The 20,737-nt window shown below is 46.4% G+C and overlaps 2 protein-coding genes across 2 annotated transcripts; one reads left to right on the top strand and one right to left on the bottom strand.

The window, feature by feature from the left end:
* Positions 1–3,192: 3,192 nt before the first annotated feature.
* LOC102939259 (olfactory receptor 52E4) lies at positions 3,193–4,221 on the top strand. The gene has a single exon (XM_007072375.2). The coding sequence runs from the start codon at positions 3,193–3,195 to the stop codon at positions 4,219–4,221; it is 1,029 nt and encodes a 342-aa protein (XP_007072437.2).
* A 12,956-nt stretch (positions 4,222–17,177) lies between these two features.
* On the bottom strand, positions 17,178–18,119 carry LOC102939482 (olfactory receptor 52E4). Its single transcript, XM_027834536.3, has one exon. It carries the CDS (start codon positions 18,108–18,110, stop codon positions 17,178–17,180), a length of 933 nt encoding a protein of 310 aa, XP_027690337.2. The 5' UTR covers positions 18,111–18,119.
* Between the last annotated feature and the right edge of the window lie 2,618 nt (positions 18,120–20,737).

Raw genomic sequence — 20,737 nt, 5'->3', positions numbered from 1 at the left:
CTCCTAAAGCTGGATGAAGAGCACAGAAGCACAGAGATGGAAAGAGAGTGATTGGCTCGAGTGTCTCCTGTGTCCAGCCTGTTTACATTCAGATGCCGCTTCACCACTAGAGGCTGAGCGAATTACCCTGGGATTGCACAGAGCTCTGTTATAACCAGTGCACACCACTGTATCGGCTCTCGGCGTGGGATGTTGCTGCAGATGCTGGGGTGAGAGAGGTGTGGGACATGGCTAGCTGAGGAGGATTCCCGGGGAAGACACTTCCGTCTCAGAATTCACAGGTACCATGTCTTGCTGAAGAGCTCACCTGCTCGACAAGCCCAGTGCAGCAACATGGGCACGGTGGGATAGAGAACACATCTGGGGTCCTTTCTGCTCTGCACAGCCGTTAAACATCCCAGGGCACTTTTCACAGGGAATGAGTATGCTCCAGTATCATTGCTCAAAATGTCCCTTTTTGCTGATGGCCTCCAGTCCCAAGGCAGCTGCATTTGAGTGGCACAGTGACTCCTTCAGGATGAAAGGTGTTAGTAGATGTTACAATACAAAGGCCAAATTCTGAGGCCCTGTCCTGTTGCTTACTCACTCAGGCAAAACTTTTCTTTGAGTAAGAACTGACTAAAAGCCTCAGGAGCCAGCTGTGTGTTCATGCAGAGAGACTGTCACCTCCTCCTCTTGCATCTCAGAGCTCTGGCTGTTGATGGCTGGGGGCAGCGGTGGGGAGGGGAGGCTATTACCTAACTTTTATCTGCTGTAAAGCACAGAGGTTCTAATGGTCCATACTGGAAAAAATATAAGAATTTTTCAACCTGGGCAAGACATCTTCTCGCCTAGCTTCATTCGAGAAGGCAGCTGAACTGTTAGGTCTGAAACTTCGAAAAAACAAATTCAGCTGGAAGCAGACACCCAGCATGGGAAATTTCAGTCCAAATGCTTCAAGTTTGGTAAACTTCTCAGCAACTGAAAATGCGGTTTCCTAATGGAAGGTGTCAGACAGCCTTACCTAAGCGTGGTGCCACCAGTACCACCTGCAACGGCCAATCCATTTGTAAATCCCATTCAGCTAAGCTCCTTGCTCCAGTAATGTCTGTGGCAAGGAGTTCCACAGGCCAACTATGGATTACGTAAACAATGTTCTTTTATCAGTGTTATATGTTCAGACATCAGATGCATGGAGTGGGAAATACAGTAGGCCGGTATATATACACAGTACATGAAAAGATGGGAGTTGCCTTACCAAGTGCAGGGTCAGTGCTAACGAGACAATTCAATTATAGTGGAAGTGGGCTATTCTCAACAGAGGAATAGCAAGGGCAGAAAAATCACTTTTGTAGGAGTAATGAGCCAATGTAATCAGGGTGGCCCATTTTAAAGAGTTGACAAGAAGGTGTGAGTAACAGTACAGGGAAATTAATATGTGGAAATTAGTTTTTGTAGAGACCCAGCTACTCCCAGTCTTTATTCCGGCCTAATTTGATGGTGTCCAGCTTGCAAATTAATTCCAGTTATTCAGTTTCTCATTGGAGTTTGTTTTTGAAGGGTTTTTTTTTTTTTGAAGAATTGCCACTTTTATGTCTGTTATTGAGTGACCAGGGAGATTGAAGTTGTTTTTGAATGTTATAATTCTTCACATCTGATTTGTGTCCATTTATTCTTTTGCATAGAGACTGTCCGGTTTGGCCAATATACATGGCAGAGGGGCATTGCTGGCACATGATGGCATAGATCACATTGGTAGATGTGCAGGTGAATGAGCTCCTGATAGTGTGGCTGATGTGATTAGGCCCTGTGATGGTGTCCCTTGAATAGATATGTGGACAGAGTTGGCAACAGGGTTTGTTGCGGGGATAGGTTCCCTGGTTCGTGTTTGTGGTGTGTGGTTGCTTGTGAGTATTTGCTTCAAGCTGGGGGGCTGTCTGTAAGCAAGGACTGGCCTGTCTCCCAAGGTGTGTGAAAGTGAGGGATTGTCCTTAAAGATAGGCTGTAGATCCTTGATGATGAGCTGGAGAGGTTTTAGTTGGGGGCTGAAGGTGACAGCTTTCTTGTAGTAGGCGACTTCTGGGTACCCTTCTGGCTCTGTCAATCGGTTTCTTCACTTCCCCAGATGGGTATTTTAGTTAACTGTACAGTTTTTTAGCAAAAGTTATTCACTTCCGTGACTATGGAATTGTGGCTTTCTAGTTATGTAATAAACTCTTCCAATAGAATTCCCATCTTTCCTTCCCAGTTTTCTGTCTATTTTTTTTCTTCCCAATCAGTTTGCCTCATCTTTGGGGAATTAGCCCCTTTGAAGCACTAAGTGTCTATCGATATTACTGGTTGGGAACTGTTCTCTGTTTGTCCATTTGAATGTAATCAGATCCACTGTTTATTTTCCTCTCCTCTGTCATATGCCCCCTTAGTTGTCTCTTCTTGAAACTAAACAATCCCAGATTTTTCAGGCTGTCTACATATGGCAGCCTCCCACATTCTTACAGCCTGTCTTGTCCTGAAAATCCCCTTTCTATCTGCTCTATCCTTTATAAAGACTGAGTGACCACAACTGAGCACATGCCCAGAGCAGGTTATTCTGCATCCCATTGCTTAGGTATGTGAACATTGTCTCTCTTTTGGCCACTACTGCAAATGAACAAGTGTTTCCGTGGACGCCCAGGTCTTTTCCCTGAGGTGTGTTCTAGCTGGTATGTTTACCCCTGGTACATGTCTTGGCCAAGATTGTTTTTTTCTATCTCAGATTTTGAGCCACCGGCTGAATAGGGAACTCCCTACAGCATGGGCTGTCTAGCCTGGGATTCATTGCATTAAGGAACAATTATGGATAGCCAGTATCCACATTCCGGTTTCCTGCTGGTGCCTATTAAGGATTCCCACACCATGATGTGTAGGAATTACTGATGCATGGAGGACCATAAAATATGGAATTGGCATTAGTAGGGTCAGTGTTTCATAGTTCCTTTATCTGAATAATGAAAATGTCATTTTCAGTGTGTGAAGAGCAACCAGTCTGCTTTCCCCATGAGAACAGCCTCCAGTAGTGCATGTAGTCTCTCATATTCACATTGTCTCTCCACCAGGCATTTGTACTGTGACCATCACCCTAGAGCCTGGGCACATACAGGAAGTCTGGTGAACGTACGGTACATGCAGAGGACACCGTTCTGCCTCAGAGTTGGACACCTTCTCCCCTACTCCATGTCAGATTCCAACACAACTCACTTCACCAACCCCTCCACCTTCATCCTGCTGGGCATTCCTGGCCTGGAGGTGGCCCACGTCTGGATCTCCATCCCCTTCTCCATCATGTACATCATAGCCATTTTTGGGAACTTCACCATCCTGTTCATTGTAAAGACAGAGCCGAGCCTGCATGGGCCCATGTACTATTTCCTCTGCATGCTGGCCGTCACTGACCTGGTCCTGTCTATGTCCATCCTGCCCAAAACTCTGAGCATCTTCTGGTTCAATTCCAGGGAAATAGATTTCAGTGCCTGCCTCACCCAGATGTACTTCCTTCACTGCTTTGTAGTGATGGAGTCTGGGATCTTCGTGGCCATGGCTTTGGATCGCTATGTGGCCATCTGCAATCCCCTGAGGCATTCCACCATCCTGAGAAACTCCGTGGTGGCCAAGATCGGCCTGGCCGTGGTGCTGCGCGGTGGCATGATCATACTGCCCTCTTTCCTCCTGGCAAGGCAGTGGCCATATTGCAGAACCAACATCATTCCCCACACGCACTGCGAACACATGGCTGTGATGAAGCTGGCCTGCGCTGACACCCGCGTGACTAGTTACTACGGCCTCTTTGTGATATTCAGTGTGATGGGTCTGGATGGGATTTTTATTGCCGTGTCCTATATCCAGATCCTCAGAGCCATCTTCAGCCTCTCCATAAAGGACACCCTGATCAAGACTTTTGGGACCTGCGGCTCTCACCTCTGTGCCACCTTAGCCTTCTACATCCCAGCTCTCTTCTCCTTCCTCACATACCGTTTTGGCCACAACGTGCCCCTGTATTTCCACGTTCTCATTGGCAACGTGTACCTCCTGGTGCCCCCCATGATAAACCCTATTATCTATGGAGTGAGGACCAAACAGATACGGGACAGGCTTCTCCAGCTCATTACTCATAAAGAGGCTAAATTTTTCTCTTCGTGCTTTGGCTCTCAGACCAAGTTCCATGCAGATCTGGGTGGTGAGCTGGTGCTGGGCCCTCTTCCCTGAATCACTTACCGGTCAGTGAGAGACATTAAATAATGTCCTGATCTTAGTGTGCTGTGTCAGCGTGACAAACTGGGGAATCGGTCTGTGTACAACTCACTAACTCATAAGGTTGCCACCTTTCTAATTTCTGGTAACCGGACCCCTGAAGTCCTGCCCCCTGCCCTGCCTCTTCCTCCAATGCCCAGCTTCTGCTCTGCATCTCATCTCACGGCTCCACCCACTTCTGCGCTTTTCCCCGCAAGGCGCTGACCCTCTCGCTTGCTCCTCTTCTCCACCCGTCACTCGCTGAGTCTCCCCCCAAGCTGAGTTCCCTCTGCTCTGGGGCTGAGACAGGATCTGCTGCAGCCTGACAAGGAGCCTGCAGCGAGTGCAGGAAGCACGCAGTGCTGGGCTCATCAAGCCAGTCGGGAGTGGGGAGGGAAGCCAGGAAGCCGCATAAAAGCAGCTGAGGGTTGGAAGCAGGGTTGATTGGCAGGTGGGTGAGATTGTGCATGATACAGCTTGTGGGCCCTGAAGTTTGATTACAAAGTCCTGAGGGAAGAGACCATTGTGTGACTTATTTCTTTAGCTTTCAGATCCCTTTTGTTCCTCCCGGCCGGGAGCCTGTAGCAGGCAGGATCCATGCAATGGTTATGGGCTGGGACCTATTTGTCCTGAACCAGGACTTGGGGTCCAGGCAAGGGATCAGCTTTGTAGCTAGAAGGACAACAGCTGAGAAAGGCAGAAGGATCAGCTCCTGCGTTAGCTGGGAAGGCAGGATGCTGGGCAGAGGCCAAGGTGGCTTCGGTAGCTTATAGGGAGGGAGATAAATGGCACATCTGCCATTAGCCAGGTATTTACACACGTTCTTGTGCCTGAACATCTCCACTCACTGTGCTGGGATCTTTGTTTGGGACAATGAAGTTCCCTCTACATGGCAGAAGCTATGAAAGGCTGGTTTGGTAAATCTAAGTATTGGAATATCCCCCAACTTTGGGAATGGCTGGCCAATGGGGTCTGCAGGAAGCAGCACAGCCCGAGGGATGTGCTGGCCACCCTTCCTGCAGCCCCTATTGGCCTGGAGCGGCAGAACGTGGCCAGTGGGAGCCACATTTGTCTGAATCTGCGGATGCGGCAGGTTAACAAACCGGCTCGGTACACCAGGTGCTTTCCCTGAACAAACGGCAGCCCTAGTTTGAGAACCACTGCCGTAGGGAGTTCCCCATTGACCTAGTTGCTCAAAACTGAGAGTGGAAAAAATCTATACCAAGACATGTGCTGGGGGAAACATCACAACTAGAAAATATCTCAGTGAAAAGACCTGGGAGTCATTGATAGCAGCTCCATGTAAACATCTGCTCATTTGCAGCAGTGCCCAAAACAAAAAGAATTTTCAGATGCCTATATGACGTTATTGACATGAACTGTGACCGTATAGATCATTGTTGCAACCACTGTTATATTTTGCCAGCGAATATTGTACAAAGGTTGTCAAGTGAGGTGTCTATGAAAAGGTTATGATTTGCTGGTTATGATTATGCTATCTGTATGCATGTATCATGTTTGTATTTGAAGCTATAAATATTGGCTATGTGCCTGTATCTTAATGAGTTTGATTCTAAGTCGCACCAATGAAGCATTTGGCAATCTTATTGAGAAGGGACTCTTCAGATGAAGTGCCCAATCAAGAAACACTTAAATAACAATGGACCTTGGAAGACTCCAATCCACATGAGAAGTCCTCCTGGGAACGTTCAAGGTAGCATGTGAGCAATGGCTGCTCTCCCTGTAAAGAACTGAGTCATGCATGGACATGTGACTTGCCCATGTGACTCCAAACTCCATCTTGCGGCTGTGATTTTCCACAGTATGAACAAAGGGGTGTCCTTCCACATGGCAGAGGATATAAATGGCCCTGGAAACCCCGCCATTTTGTCTCTAATCCTGCTTCTTACCTCTGGAGGATCTTTTCTACACTGAAGCTCTGAACAAAGGACTGAATGACCCATCCAAGCAGTGGATGTTCTCCAGAGACTTGATTTGAAGCTGCAGTTTATTCCATCACTGCTACAATAGTGAACCAGGAACTTTGCCATTGCCGTATGTAGTTGATTCCCAGTCATCCCCATAAGGAGCGGTGCTGGTGGTGATACTGGGAAACTGGAGTGCCTAAGGGAATTGCTTGTGTGACTTATGGTTAACCAGTGGGGTAAGACCGAAGTCCTCTCTGTCTGTCTGGTTTGGCATGCCTTAATAGTAAAAAGAAAAGGAGTACTCGTGGCACCTTATAGACTAGCAAATTTATTTGAGCATAAGCTTTCGTGAGCACATGGAAACAAAATGTTTTAAGGCAGTGAAATGCAAAGTGGTTCTCTCAGAACAGGGAGTGCAGGACTGACCCACAGACTAGGACACTGTATTATGGAATGCAGGGACTCAGAAAAGGATTTAGGGGTCACTGTGGACAACTAACTTTTCCTGAACTCCCAGTGCAATGCTGTGGCCAAAAGGGCTGATGCGATCCTTGGCTGCATAAATTGGGGAAAGGTGAGTTGGAGCAGGAGAAGGATTTTACCTCTGCACATGGCATTGGTGAAACTGACTGTGACCAATTCTGAGGTCCACATTTCAAAAAGGATGTTGAGAATTGAAGAACGTTCAGAAAAGAGCCAAAAAATTATTAGAGGATAAAATAGATAAAATTCCAGAGAGTGAGAGTCTTATAGAGTTTCATTTATTTATATTAAATAGTAATAACCGGCTCTGTAATCTAGTGGAGAAAGGCAGAGCAAGTCCCAATGGCTGGAAGATGAAGCCAGACAAATTCCAGATGGAAATAAGGGCCAAATGTTTTGCACTAATGGTGATTAATCATTGGAACAAACTGAGAAGGGAAGGGGTGGATTCTTAACCTCCTCATGTCTGCAGATCCAGACAGGATGCTTTTCTGTAAGATCTGCTTGAGGGCTTGTCTATACTTAAAACGCGACAGCGGGGCTGCCGTAGCGCTTCTGTGTAGATACTACTTACACCGACAGCAGCGGATCTCCCATCTGCATAGATAATCCACCTCCCTGAGGGGAGGTAGCTAGGTCAATGGAAGGATTCTTCCCGTCACCTCATGCTGTCTACACCAGGGTTAGATTGATATAGCTACATTTCTCAGTGGTGTGGATTATTTTGCTGTTTGAAAAAAGGCAAACGCAAAGTTAGGTTACATTAGCAGAGGCATAACGTGCAAGTCACAGTAGGTGATCTAAGGAATGCAATACAAGCCATACAAACAAAGGAACTGGCTATGTTTGAAGGAACTGGGTTTGTTTAGTTTGGAAAACAGGAGATTAAGGGGGGACACGCCAGCGGTCTTCAAATACTTGAATGGCTGCCATAAAAAAAGATGGGGGAAAGTTGTTCTGTCTTTCCCACAGAGGGCAGGACAAGAGGCAAAGGGTTCAAACTATAGCACAGAAAATTTAGATGAAATCTCAGGATAAACTTCCTAACTGTAAGAGCAAGAGGACAATGGAACAGTCACCTAGGTAGGTTGTGCAAGCCCCTTCGCTGGAGGTTTTCCAAAGGAGGCTGGAGCCATCTGTCCTGGATGGTTTAGACCCAACAAATCCTGCATCTCAGCAGGGGTTAGACTAGATGACCATTGCGGTCCCTTCTCACCCTGTGGCTCTATGATTCTATGATGTAAAATCCTAGAGTTGACCAGGCCTTAGTCAAACACAAGTTATGGAGCTCAATACTGGGGTAACGGCATGAAATTTAGTGGCCTGTGTCATACAGGAATTCAGACTGGATGATCTAATGGTCACTTCTGGCCTTCTACCCTATGAATCTATCGATAAAGAAAGTAGATCAGGCATATATATTTCCTGTGTCTCAGAAAACATGAACAAAGGAACATTCAGTTACATTGAAAGTCTGAACAAATAACATTGAGAAAAGAAAATTAACATAATCCATATTTGGCCTGTGGAACTCCTTGCCACAGACATTATTGGAGCAAAGAGCTTAGATGAAAAGGATTCACAAATGGATTGGCCATTCTAGGTGGTTCTGGTAACACCACAGTGAGTTAAGGCTGTCTGACACCTTCTATTAGGAGACCTCATTTTCAGTTGCTTATAAGTTTGCCAAACTTTAACCGTTTGAACTGAAATTTCCCACGCTCTGTGTTTGCTCCAGCTGAATTGGTTTTTGAAAGTTGCAGGCATAACAGTTCAGCCAACTTCTCGAATGAAGCTAGTAGAGAAGATGTCTTGCCCATGCTGAAATATTCTTAGAATTGTTCCAGTGAGGAGCCCTAGCACCTCCATGCTTTCCAGCAAATAAAAGTTTGGTAACAGCCCCGCTGCCCTGCCCCGTTAACAGCCAGAATCCTGAAATGCAAAAGGAGGTGGTGACAGTCTCTGTGCATTAACACACAGCTGGCTCTTGAGTTGTTTACTCGGTTCTAATTCCAAGAAGAATTTTGCCTTCGTGAGTCCTGAGCAAACTACAGGCCAGGGTCTCAGAATTTGGCCTTGTCTTGTCCACCTACTAACACCTTTCATCCTGAAGGATCCACTGTGCCACTGAAATGCAGCCACCTTGGGGATGGAGGCCATCAACTGGGGAGGCACATGAAAGAGGGACATTTTGGCCCATGATTATGGAGCAAAGTCATCTCCTATGGCAAGGGCCCTGGGATGTTTATTGTCTGTGCATAGTGGAAAGGATCACAGACCTATTCTCTATCCCATCATGCACATATTGTGCTGGGTTTGTTGAGCATGTGACCTCCTCAGCAAGAGATGGGTATGTGTGAATCCAGAGGGAGGCCATTGATAAGTGATTTCTTGCCAGACAGGATGCTATCAAACTAAGTTTTCTTTAACCATCTTAAGATCTTTTTCTTTCTCTGGAGGCGATAGGCATTAACAGGACTGGCTCGTCTTCCTAACAGCCCAATACCACTTTATTTCAATGTGACTGGTTTGGAATGTGAGGAGGTGACCGGTCGCTTCCCAGCTTATGGCTGCCTCTGCTGCTTAGCCAAAGGCCTTAGACTAAGAACAAGGCCTCAGACTGTCACAGGGAGAGAAGGTCCATATACAGGTGTACTTGTGATTTTGATTCTTTGTTTTATACCCCTGTAACTAGCTAAGTGATAAAAATACAACTAATTTCTTAAAGTATAGGCCTTTACAGGCAGTCCTAGATATCTATATTCTAACATTGGGTACCCTCCATCACTCATCAGTCTATCCCTGAGCAGTCAGTTGTGTGACTGCTTCCCTCTGGGAGGTCAGTTACACAGTTCCCTCTCAAAGCCTTACCTACTAGTTGGGTACATGACTGCACAGATGCTGAACCAGACATTCTGTCCTGAGCATCCTCCCCCATGTGACCAGTGAAGAGACATTCCTGTACTCCCATTATTCCTTCCCCAGTTTTCTCCTCTGTACCCCCTTCTGGGACCCATACAACTATGCTGTCTAGAGTGGGATCTATCCTCTGTTCATCTGTGATGGTCTCACCACTAACAGCCTGGACAGTTGTTTCACTGGCAGGCACTTCACTCTTTCCCTTTCTGAGGTGGTGTTGCCTCCTGCTTCATTGTTAAAGGAACCCTTATATACACCGCCGTGGTTTATACAATTCAATCACCCTTCTCTGAGCTCCCCTCCGGGAAACATCTTCCTGTGATCTCGAGCATGGGGCTTGTCCCTCACTAAGCTGCAATCTGGACATTTTTCTCCCTGGCAGGCATTACACATGCCTCCCTCTCTGAGGAGACGCTGCCTTCAGCTGCAGGTTAGGAGCTGATCTCAACAACCCCCACCTCTGGAAACATGCAGCTTCTCCCTGCTGCAGAGAAATCGAAAAGACTTTCTCCCATTCCCTCAGCCGTTCCTGGGACTTTACTCTTTCCCTCTGGGGTCCCAGCAGAGTGTTCCTTCTTGCTGCAGGCTGATGCCTTAACACCTGGAGCTACACAGAAGAAATCATTGCCAATTAGCATATCAATCAATATGCTATCGATAGGGTTATGGTGTATTACTCCCACTGATAATACAGCTTCCAAACTATCAGTTTCTATGTGCTCTTTCGCCAAAGGCACAAAGATTGTGTAACATCCTACTCATGAAAGCTCGCAAATCTGTCCTGTAAGTAATGTCACCCTCTTGCACTATTCTCCGCCTAACCACAGAAATCTCTGCCCCTGTATCTTCCCACCAAGGTGTTCCCTGCCATTAATACTAATACCCTTGATGTGCTTCATGCCTGGTGGTGCAGAGGCTAGTTTTACAAACCCAGTATGAGAAGTGACAGGTGTCTGAGAGGCTTCTGTGCTCAAGGTCACAGCATTCACATGGGCTACCTGCTTCCTCCCAGCACGGGGCATTCATTCCCCAGGTGATACGGGGAACTGTGTTTGCTTAAAGGCATCATCTAAAGAAGCCTTCCCATCCACAGTTTTCACCTTTTTGTCCCATAAACATTGTTTTACATCATCTTTACGTATGTTCAAGGAATTCTCCTGAGCAGCAAGGTCAAACATTCCTTCAGAGCTTGTAACACCTTTGCCTATTAACCACTTTCCCATCAAATCTTTCATATGGTTTACATATTCCACATTACTTATTCCAGCACCCCTGTTAGGATTCCTAAATTTCACTCTATATTTTTCAGGGGTATCTGAAATTGTTTCAAAACTATTTCTTTGAATTTGAAATAATGGAAAGCATCCTTAATTGCTCTTCTATTGAATATATCCAGACCTTTACCAAAATCAGCAACTTCTGGTCAGCATGAAGATTATGAATCACACACTGCCTCTCAAACCTAGTGAAGTAGTCAGGAATATCACCTGCCTCATTGTATGCAAGACACGGCTGTCCCTATTTGTTGATTTTTAGAGAGGTGGGATTCAGTGGAGTGGGAAAGTTCTGGTTCTGATTTTCCAGCAAGTCCAATAGGTGTTTCCGCTTTCCCTCTTTCTCCTCAGTTTCTTTTCGCTTTAGTTCCACAGACCTTCTGTGTTCAGCTTCCTCTCTGGCAGCCTCTGCCTCCTCTAGCTCCAAAATTCTTCTATGTTCTTTTTCTACTGCCTGCAACCCGAATACCTCCAATTTCACAATTGTTTCACTGTTTTCACCCATCTTGCTCCGTTTCTGTTCCTACTTCCCTTTTCCAAAATAAGCAAATGGAAAATAAATTGATAACCTCTTTGAGTGATCTCCAGCCACCACACTTAATGTCTCACTTAAAATCTCTGCACCAGTGTATGAAGTGCCAGTCTCACTCAGAACAACAAGCTGTGCATTTCACACTGCTCACTGTGCCACTCTGATGGACTTCCCTGGGATGTAACCTGGAACTGAGGTACCGCTGATCCCTCTGGCATACCAGTCTGGGCCTCCTCTCAGGCTGTGACAATGTGACAAGCTGCAAACCATTCCAGATACTCCATTCACACAAACATTCACCTGCAGGGTCACACGCAGCCACTCAAGTGCTAACAATAGAGAGGTTCCAGCTAGTTCCCCCCAGCTAAGGACCGCAGAGCTGCACTCTCTTACCCTGGTCGGAAGCCTGACCAGTGTAAGTTTATTACACAGTCCATCTGTCCCTCAGTTTGGAGAGGCCAATGCACTAGCCCCTTTTCCTGAACAGATTTCCCTTTACATTTCAAACAACACTCTGTTTTATGTAAATATAAAACAGATTTATTAACTACAGAAATATAGATTTTAATGGATTGTATGTAATAAGTGTACAGATCAAAGTAGATTACCTAAGAAATAAAGCAAAATCGCAATCTGAGTTCTATGAATGAGACAGGATTTGAATCAAGCAGGGTCTCACCCTCATGGTATAAGCACTTCACCAGTCTTTCATACCCAGGCTGGGATTTCTCCAATCACCTCCCCAGTCTTAAGTCTTTTTCAACTTCATTATCCCAAACAACGCCCCCAGCATGGTTAGTGGAAAAGTACCAGACACAAGATGGAGTCCAGTGTCACATTAGCTGGTCACATGTCCTTACATGCTTTGATGAGTCATAGCAGGAGCCATTACCCATATTCTGGCTAGAATGTCCCCAGGAAAGGCCTTCAGGTGTGGATAAGCTTCTTCATGGCTCCCTGTGTTCTTTGATGGGCCATCAACTTGAATAGTCTATTCACAATGTGCTGGCTAGACTGGATATAAACTACCTTGTCAGAGTTACCACAAGAGAAAACACATTTGAAATACAGGTACATAGAAAATATTCATAAGTTCAGATACAGAAATTAGACATGCATAAAATACGATACAAACCATAACTTTTCCATTGACACCTTACATGACATATTTTGTGCAAGATTTGTTGCAAATACATAACGTTGGTGAATATAGGGGTGCCAGGGTGTTGCTTTGGGGTAGAGAAATTACAGCAATATATCTGTAGAATAAGAGCTTTCTGAAATCTAATTTTGTATTTTTATATGACATACATCCATGTCCTGGAAAAGACTACATTTTCGTCTGTACCACAGGAGAAAAGCAAGTCGAGGTACAGAGCAAAGGAAAATGTAAGAGTGTTTTCCCCACTACCCATCACACACACAATACGTGACCCCCTGAAAGTCTCCCCCTCACTTTCTGTTAGAAGAAGGAGCAGGTTGACCCAGAGGCAGATTTGAGTATGGGCTTCTTTATTGCAGTACTTGTTCCCCCGACCCAATTGTCGAGTAAGCACTGGATTAGTTACAGCACACTCTTTTTGTTTAGGTTAGTATGTACACACCTACATCCGTTAGTAATAGAAACACCCACACTATTAGTATACCCACACCTATCTATTGTTCACAGAATTACACGTCATACAGGCATGTTTACCTTGAAAATACATTTCTTTGCAATAATTTGTTGCTAAAGATTCCCTTAATCAGCAGTTCTCAGGGGAGGGAGGAAGGAGCCATGTCCCTGGGCTTGTTATGTAGCTGGGAAAGGAAGGGAGGGGGAGAGAACACTTCTTTACACAAAGGGTATTCATTGGACAGCTACATTTCTTATGCAGCTGCAAGGCTTATCAATTCTCAACAAGCAACAGTGAAGGGAAAAAGATGACAACTTATTTATCAAACAAAGAAACGCTGCTTGCTTGTGTCTTATTCCCTAATGCCATATCAGCATACAAGCAGCTTCCCAGGTCTTTACTTAACCCTAAGGTATCCCAACACTCCCCGACTCTGTTCAAAGAAGGGCCAAGGCACTCTTCCTTCTCGCACACTGAACGGCGGGGCATTCGGGCTGGAGGCCCTTGCTCCAGTCACCCAGATACCTAGATCCACTCATCATGCTACGAGGACAGAGAGAAGGCGGGTCATAAAGGGGTAAGTGGCTGAATTTACAAATATAGCTTTCAGGGAGAGGCTAAGGCAGCACATAATTTCAAACATCCCATGAATATGATTAATAATATAATTAATAGGAATAACATTCCTACAAGATGAGTAATACAACCAAGAAGTGAATGAGTGTCCATTAGGCCTGTCCGAAGGACACAGGCAACATCAGTCCAAGTACAATTAGCAGGCAGTTCAGTAGCCAGTTGGAAGGCATTCATTCCTCGAAGGGCCTTGGCTTCCAAGATCTGTGTTTGGCGATGCTCAACCTGGAGCTGCCTGAGTAACTGGATCACATGGTCCCAGTTCATCCAGGTGGGTTCCAGTACCACCATAGTCCAATTAGTAGGTATTTTTGGGTGTCCAGTTACATTAAGCTGATGCATGGCTGGTATATATATATATGAATCTGGTAAGTGGAGTTTCTCAGCTGCAAGGAAAAGTTTCCAGGTCCAAATCCCACCCGCTCCACACATCTTCCACCTTCCAAAACCTGGCCATTAAGCACAGCCCATTTGTCTCAGGAAATTTTATTTCCCTGTTCCACCCAGTGCTGAGGGGGTACAGACTCTAAACACTGCAGGGGTGGCAGTTCCTGTGGCCAGCCCTTCCAGGTATTTCCCTGTCCCACCCACATGAAACCCGTGCGTGGGTAGCATACCTCGGATCCCATTAGAAACAATTTGTGATTACTACTTGCCGTACGGGTTCTTGAGATGATTTCCATTTGCACCCATCCCCGAACCCTGGCTGTAAAAGGGTAGTCAAGGTCCATTTCCGTTCAGCTACTTCCCTGACAGTAAGGGTACACCGACTCAGTGTACAGTCCCCCAAGATTGTCGTATATCATTAGTGTATATGAAAGAGATATTTAGATAAAACAGTTACTTTCACCAGGGTAGAACCTTTCCCTTGATACCTGACATGGCACACTTTATATGCAATATCGCAATTCTATATAAATGAGGAATATGGGGTTACAGGGGAATCCCCGAGACAGGATGCACAGTAGAAGTATCAGAGAGAAGGAGGGGGGAGGGTGTGTGGGGGGGATGAGTTACAGAGGAAAGGGGAGAGATGAACCAAAATGCATGGGGGGAGAGAGACAGTTTCCAAGGGAGAGACAAACGACCTTCCTGAACCCAAACTGTCACTGCCTGGTTCAGGGAACATTTACTTCAGGGCAACCTGGCTGGATCAGTCCGGGAATCAGAGCACGCGGGGAAACACCGAGGGCAGCGGAGAGTGGGCCACATGTGGGTGAATAGAGCATTCTGTGGACACCTCCCCTCAAGTCTGGGATCGCCCAGCCCATCACCCCTTCCACTCATAGTCCCCTAGCACCCGAGTAGCAGCTCCAGGTTTGCTGTCACAGCCCTGCACAAGCTCCCGCAGACTGACACACACCAGGTGGCTGTGTTTGGGTCCCCCACACTGGAGTCGAAGCAGTGTTCAGGCCCTGCCTCTGGCTCTGGGGTTCTAGGCCCACTCTCGGGGTGCAGCTTCCCCTCTAGCACCTGCCTCTGGGAGCTGAGACCTGCACACCAAGAGCCTGAGACTAGTTTTGGCTCAACTTCCCCAGACTCTCCAGTTGCTTCAGCACACCCTTCCCAGAGCTCCCGCTTGGGCACACTCTGTTTCCAGTTTCTCTCTTTCAGGGCACAGGATCGTTAAAGCAAACACACCCAGGCCTTCCAAAAGGGGTTGCTAAAACAATTCCTCTACTTGAAAAAGCACAAGAGATACCCAGATCTAGTTAAACAGAATAGAACATCTGCATGCCCTTCCCTGCATCTGTCCCTTCACCACCCTGGAGCGTTCTTTGGGATTTAGTCAGAGCCATTCTGGGGTGTCCAGCGGCCACCTCCTGGAACTCCTGGCTTCTCCTTCAGATGGAGCCTGTCTCTGTACTGCAGCCAGAGCCCTACAACCCAAGAGTCCCCTCTGCTGCCCTTGTGCCTCTCTCCTGCCCCAGCTTCTTCTGGCTCACCCAGTCTTTGTGTTTTTAAAGGGCTGGACCCAACCCCTCCTCTCTCTGTCCCCTTTTCTGGGGAGGTTCCATTCCTTCCACGCCCTCCCCTCTGCAGAGATGCTGGAGAAAACTGGCTTTTATCTAGAATGTAGTTACTCCCTTCTTCGGTCCTGGTTAGGTGCTGAGAGTCTTAAACGACCAACCTATTTACAGACAGATGGCTCCGCCCCAGCCTCCTGCCCTTTTGCACAAGTTGTCTGAGTGAAGAGTACAGGAAAAGCCCAAAGACACAAGGATACAGAGGGTTCATTTAATCAAACATGAGTTAACATAGTTTCCGCCCATCTGGGTTTAACGCAGACAGTCAGGTTTTTGGCTTCTGTGTCTGGGTGTCATTTAAGGTTGCCATGTACCCAGTTTTGAACCAGAAAGTCTGGTCAAAAAGGGGATCTGGTAGTGTCCAGTTACTGCAGTGTGAGGGAGGCCTTGGGTCATTAACTCATGCCACCCCTGATCATCCTGGGCTGTCTCCTAACTGCAGGAAGGCTCCTTGTCTGGCTGCAGGAGTGCCTGTCTCAGACCCAGAGCAGAGGGAGCCAAGCCTGGGTGGGGATGGAGGTGGAGATGATCCAGAGTGACAGGGGAGGAGAGGAGTGAGTCCCTGGGCCTTGATGGACTAGGTGGCTCAGATGGAGGTGCCCTGAGGGAGGAGGTGGGGCAGGGGAGACCTTGCTGGAAGAGGCAGGTTAGGAGGCGGGGACTCTTTGAGTCAGCAGCGTGCCCTTGTTGCCAAGAAGGCCAATGGCATTTTGGGATGTATAAGTAGGGGCATAGCGAGCAGATTGAGGGACGTGATCGTTCCCCTCTATTCGACATTGGTGAGGCCTCATCTGGAGTACTGTGTCCAGTTTTGGGCCCCACACTACAAGAAGGACGTGGATAAATTGGAGGGAGTCCAGCAAAGGGCAACAAAAATGATTAGGGGTCTGGAACACATGACTTATGAGGAGAGGCTGAGGGAACTGGGCTTGTTTAGTCTGCAGAAGAGAAGAATGAGGGGGGATTTGATAGCTGCTTTCAACTACCTGAGAGGTGGTTCCGGAGAGAATGGTTCTAGACTATTCTCAGTGGTAGAAGAGGACAGAACAAGGAGTAATGGTCTCAAGTTGCAGTGGGGGAGGTTTAGGTTGGATATTAGGAAAAACTTTTTCACTAGGAGGTTGGTGAAACACTGGAATGCGTTACCTAGGGAGGTGGTAGAATCTCCTTCTTTGGAAGTTTTTAAGGTCAGGCTTGACAAAGCCCTGGCTGGGATGATTTGATTGGGGATTGGTCCTGCTTTGAGCAGGGGGTTGGACTAGATGACCTCCTGAGGTCCCTTCCAACCCTCATATTCTATGATTCTATGACTCAATGTTCCAGCAGTTATAAGGTGGAAACCCTATGAGTTGCACATAGACAAATTCCTCAGTTTGTCATGCTGACAGAGCACAGTAAGGTCAGGAAAGGATTTAATGTCTCTTTGACTGTCCAGTCAGTGATGCAGGGAAGAGAGTCTGGCACCATGTCACCAGTCAGTGGAGCTCAGTCTGAGAGTCAAAGCACAAGGAGAAAAATCTTTAAGTCCGGTTATGAGTAAAGAGCTGGAGAAGCCTGTCCCGGATCTGTTTGGTGCTCACCCCGTAGATGATGGGGTTTAGCATGGGGGGCACGAGGAGGTACAGATTGGCAATGATAATGTGGAAATGCAGGGCCAAATTGTGCCCAAACCGGTGCATTAGGAAGGAGAAGAGAGATGGGATGTAAAAGATTAAGATGACCCAGAGGTGAGAGCTGCAGGTCCCAAAAGTCTTCAGCCGGGTGTCCTTTGTGGGGCGGCTGAAGATGGCCCTGAGGATCTGGGTATAGGACATGGCGATACAAAATACATCTAGACAGGTCATCAAAAATGCCACGAAGAGGCCATAGTAACTACTGATGCGGATATCAGCGCAGGCCAGCTTTACCACGGCTATGTGCTCACAGTACGAGTGGGGAATGATGTTTGTTCTGCAATATGGCCATTGCCTCGCCAGGAAGGGATAGGGCAGTACGAGCATGCTGCCACGCAGCACTATGGCCAGGCCAATCTTGGCCACCACATGGTTTGTTAGGATGGTGGAATGTCTCAGGGGATTGCAGACGGCCACATAGCGATCCAAAGCCATGGCCACAAAGATCCCAGACTCCATCACTACAAAGCAGTGAATGAAGTACATCTGGGTGAGGCAGGCACTGAAACTGATCTCCTTGGAATTGAACCAGAAGATTGCCAACATTTTGGGAAGGGTAGACGTGGACAGGACCAGGTCGGTGACAGCCAGCATGCAGAGGAAATAGTACATGGGCCCATGGAGGCTCAGTTCCGTCTTCACAATGAACAGGATGGTGAAGTTCCCCAAAATAGCTATGACATACATGGTGCAGAAGGGGATCGAGATCCAGACATGGGCAGTGTCCAGAAGGATGAATGTGGAGGGGTTGATGAATTCAGTTGTGTTAGAATCTGACATGGAGCAGCGGAGAAATCCTCCATATACCATACGTCCCCTTGACTTCCTTTATGTGCCCAGGGTCTAGGATGATGGTCACAGGACAAATGCCTGGATGGAGACATAATGTTAATATGAGACACTACATGCACCACATCTACAGTCGAACCTTAGAGTTACGAACTGAACGATCAATCACAAATCTCATTCTGAACGATTATGCAATCAAAGAGCAGCAGAACCAAAACCAAGACAAAAAAAAAGACAAACACAGGAAACTTCTGTATATAAATGTAAACAATTAAAATTATGAAGGGAACATTTAAAAAAAAAAATTGGGAAGATTAGGAAACAATGGAAAAGCTGGTATTGGAGTAATTAAAAAATAGCTTAGGAATATAATTAATGCCAGTCAGCAACATGGTTTATGGAAAACACATCTTCTCAAATACTGCTGATTTCATCCTTTTATGAGAGTTCATGTTTGGCTGATCAAGGGAACCGCACAGATGCAATATCCTTTGATTTATCTGTGACATTTTATTTCGTAGGGGAAAATATTCAGATTAAAATATGAACACTTTTCAATATCAGTAGTGCATGTGTAAAAGGAACTAAAAACTGGCTAATTGAGAGATCGCAGAAAGCAGTTGTCAATGGGCTATTGTCAGTGAATGGGGTTGTTTTAAGTGGGATTCTGCAGATATAATTTCTAGGTCTAATACTATTCAAAATTTTCATCAATGATGTGGAAGGAAAATCACTGCAGATAAAATTTGCAGACGATCCAAAGATTGACAGAGTGTTTACAATGAGCAGCCCAGGGCAGGCACACTGATTGATCTGGAGCGTTTGGTGAGCTGGGCCCATGGAAGCAAAATGTTTTAATACAGTCAAATGCAAAGTTATCCTCTCGGAGCAGAGAATGCAGGCCTGACCGACAGACTAGGGCACTGTATTATGGAGCGCAGGGACCCTGAAAAGGATTCAGGGGTCATTGTGGACAGCCAGCTCATCATGAGCTTCCTGTGTGGTGCTGAGGACAAAAGAGCTGATGCAATCCGTGGATGTATACAGAGGGTAGGTGTGAGTTGGAAACCTGGGAACAACTTTACCTCTGCATGTGGCATTGGTTAAAATGTCTGCACCCAATTCTGGGGTCCACATTTCAAAAAGGATGTTGAAAACTTGGAGAGGGTTCAGAAAAGAGTCACACAAATGATTGGAGACTGGAGAAAATGCCTCACAGAGCGAGAGAGAGTTAAAGATCTTCATCCACTTATCTTATCCACTTATCCACGATCAAACAGAGACTTTCATGGGGAGAAAACTGCGGGTACTAATGTGCTCTGTGATCTAGCCAAGAATGGCAGAGCAAGACCCAAATGGCTGGAAGCTGAAGCCAGACAAATTCCAGCTGGAAATGAGGGCCACATTTTTAGCACTGAGGATGATTAACAATTGGAACAAACTGCAAAAGGAAGTGGTGGATTCTCCAACTCCGCATGCCAGCAGATCCAGAGAGGATGCTTTTCTGGAAGATCTGCTTGAAGGCTTGTCTACGTTTAAAACACTACAGTAGCTCTGCCATAGCACTTCTGTGTAAACAGTACTCACAGTGCCGGCAGGGGTTCTCCCATTAGCGTAGTTCATCCACATCCCCAAGGGGTGGTAGCTAGGTCGATGGAAGTATTCTTCCGCTGACCTCATGCTGTCTACCCTGGGATTAGGTTGATATGGATACATCTGTGATGGGTGTGGATTTTTTTCTGTTGCACAAAAAGCTAATGCAATTTTCTTTTGCATTAGCAGAGGCAGAGCACGCAAGTCGCAGGAGGTGATAGTACTGCTCTACTTGGAGCTGGTGAGGCCTCAGCTGGAGTACTGTGTCCACTTCTGGTCACCAATGTATAGGAAGCATGTAGAGAAACTGGAAAGAATCCAGAGGTGAGTGACCAGGATGATCAAAGGGATGGAATGCAAGCCATAAGAGCAAAGGCTGAAGGAACTGGGTATGTTTAGTATGGAAAAGAGGAGATTGAGGGGGGACGTGGCAGCGGTCTTCAGATACTTGAAAGGCTGTTATAAAAAAGATGGAGAAAAATTGTTCTCTGTGGTCACAGAGGGCAGGACAACAGGCAATAGGTTCAAACGACGGAAGAGCAGATGTAGATAAAATCTCAGGAAAAAACTTCCTAACAGTAAGAACAGGAGGAATATGGAACAGATGCCTCAGGAGGTTTTGGAAACGCCTTCACTGCAGGGTGTCAAAAGGAGGCTGGATAACCAACTGTGTTGGATGGCTTACAAACAACAAATCCTGCATCTCAGCAGGGGGCTAGGTTCGATTACCCTGTGGTTTTATGGTTCTATGATGTAAAATCCTAATGAAGACCAGTCCTTAGTCAAACACAAGTCTTTGGGCTCAATACAGGGGTAACTGGGTAAAATGTAATGACCTGTGTTTTACAGGATGTTAGGATATAGATATTCAGGCCTGTCTGTAAAGGCCTAGACTCTAAGAATTTAGGTGTATTCTTATCACTTAGCTAGTTCTAGAGGTACAAAAGAGAGAATCAAAATCACTGTCTGCCGGTGTAAGGGCCTTCTCTCACTGTGACAGTCTGAGGCCCTGTTCTTAAGCTAAG

The sequence above is a fragment of the Chelonia mydas genome, chromosome 1 (assembly GCF_015237465.2).
Source record: "Chelonia mydas isolate rCheMyd1 chromosome 1, rCheMyd1.pri.v2, whole genome shotgun sequence".
NCBI classification, from domain to species: Eukaryota; Metazoa; Chordata; order Testudines; family Cheloniidae; genus Chelonia; species Chelonia mydas.
This window is presented reverse-complemented; position numbering and strand designations above follow the sequence as displayed.

Excerpts from the sequence above, each read along its gene's own strand:
- LOC102939482 (XM_027834536.3), bottom strand. The coding sequence starts at position 18,110 with ATGTCAGATTCTAACACAACTGAATTCATCAACCCCTCCACATTCATC.
- LOC102939259 (XM_007072375.2), top strand. The coding sequence starts at position 3,193 with ATGTCAGATTCCAACACAACTCACTTCACCAACCCCTCCACCTTCATC.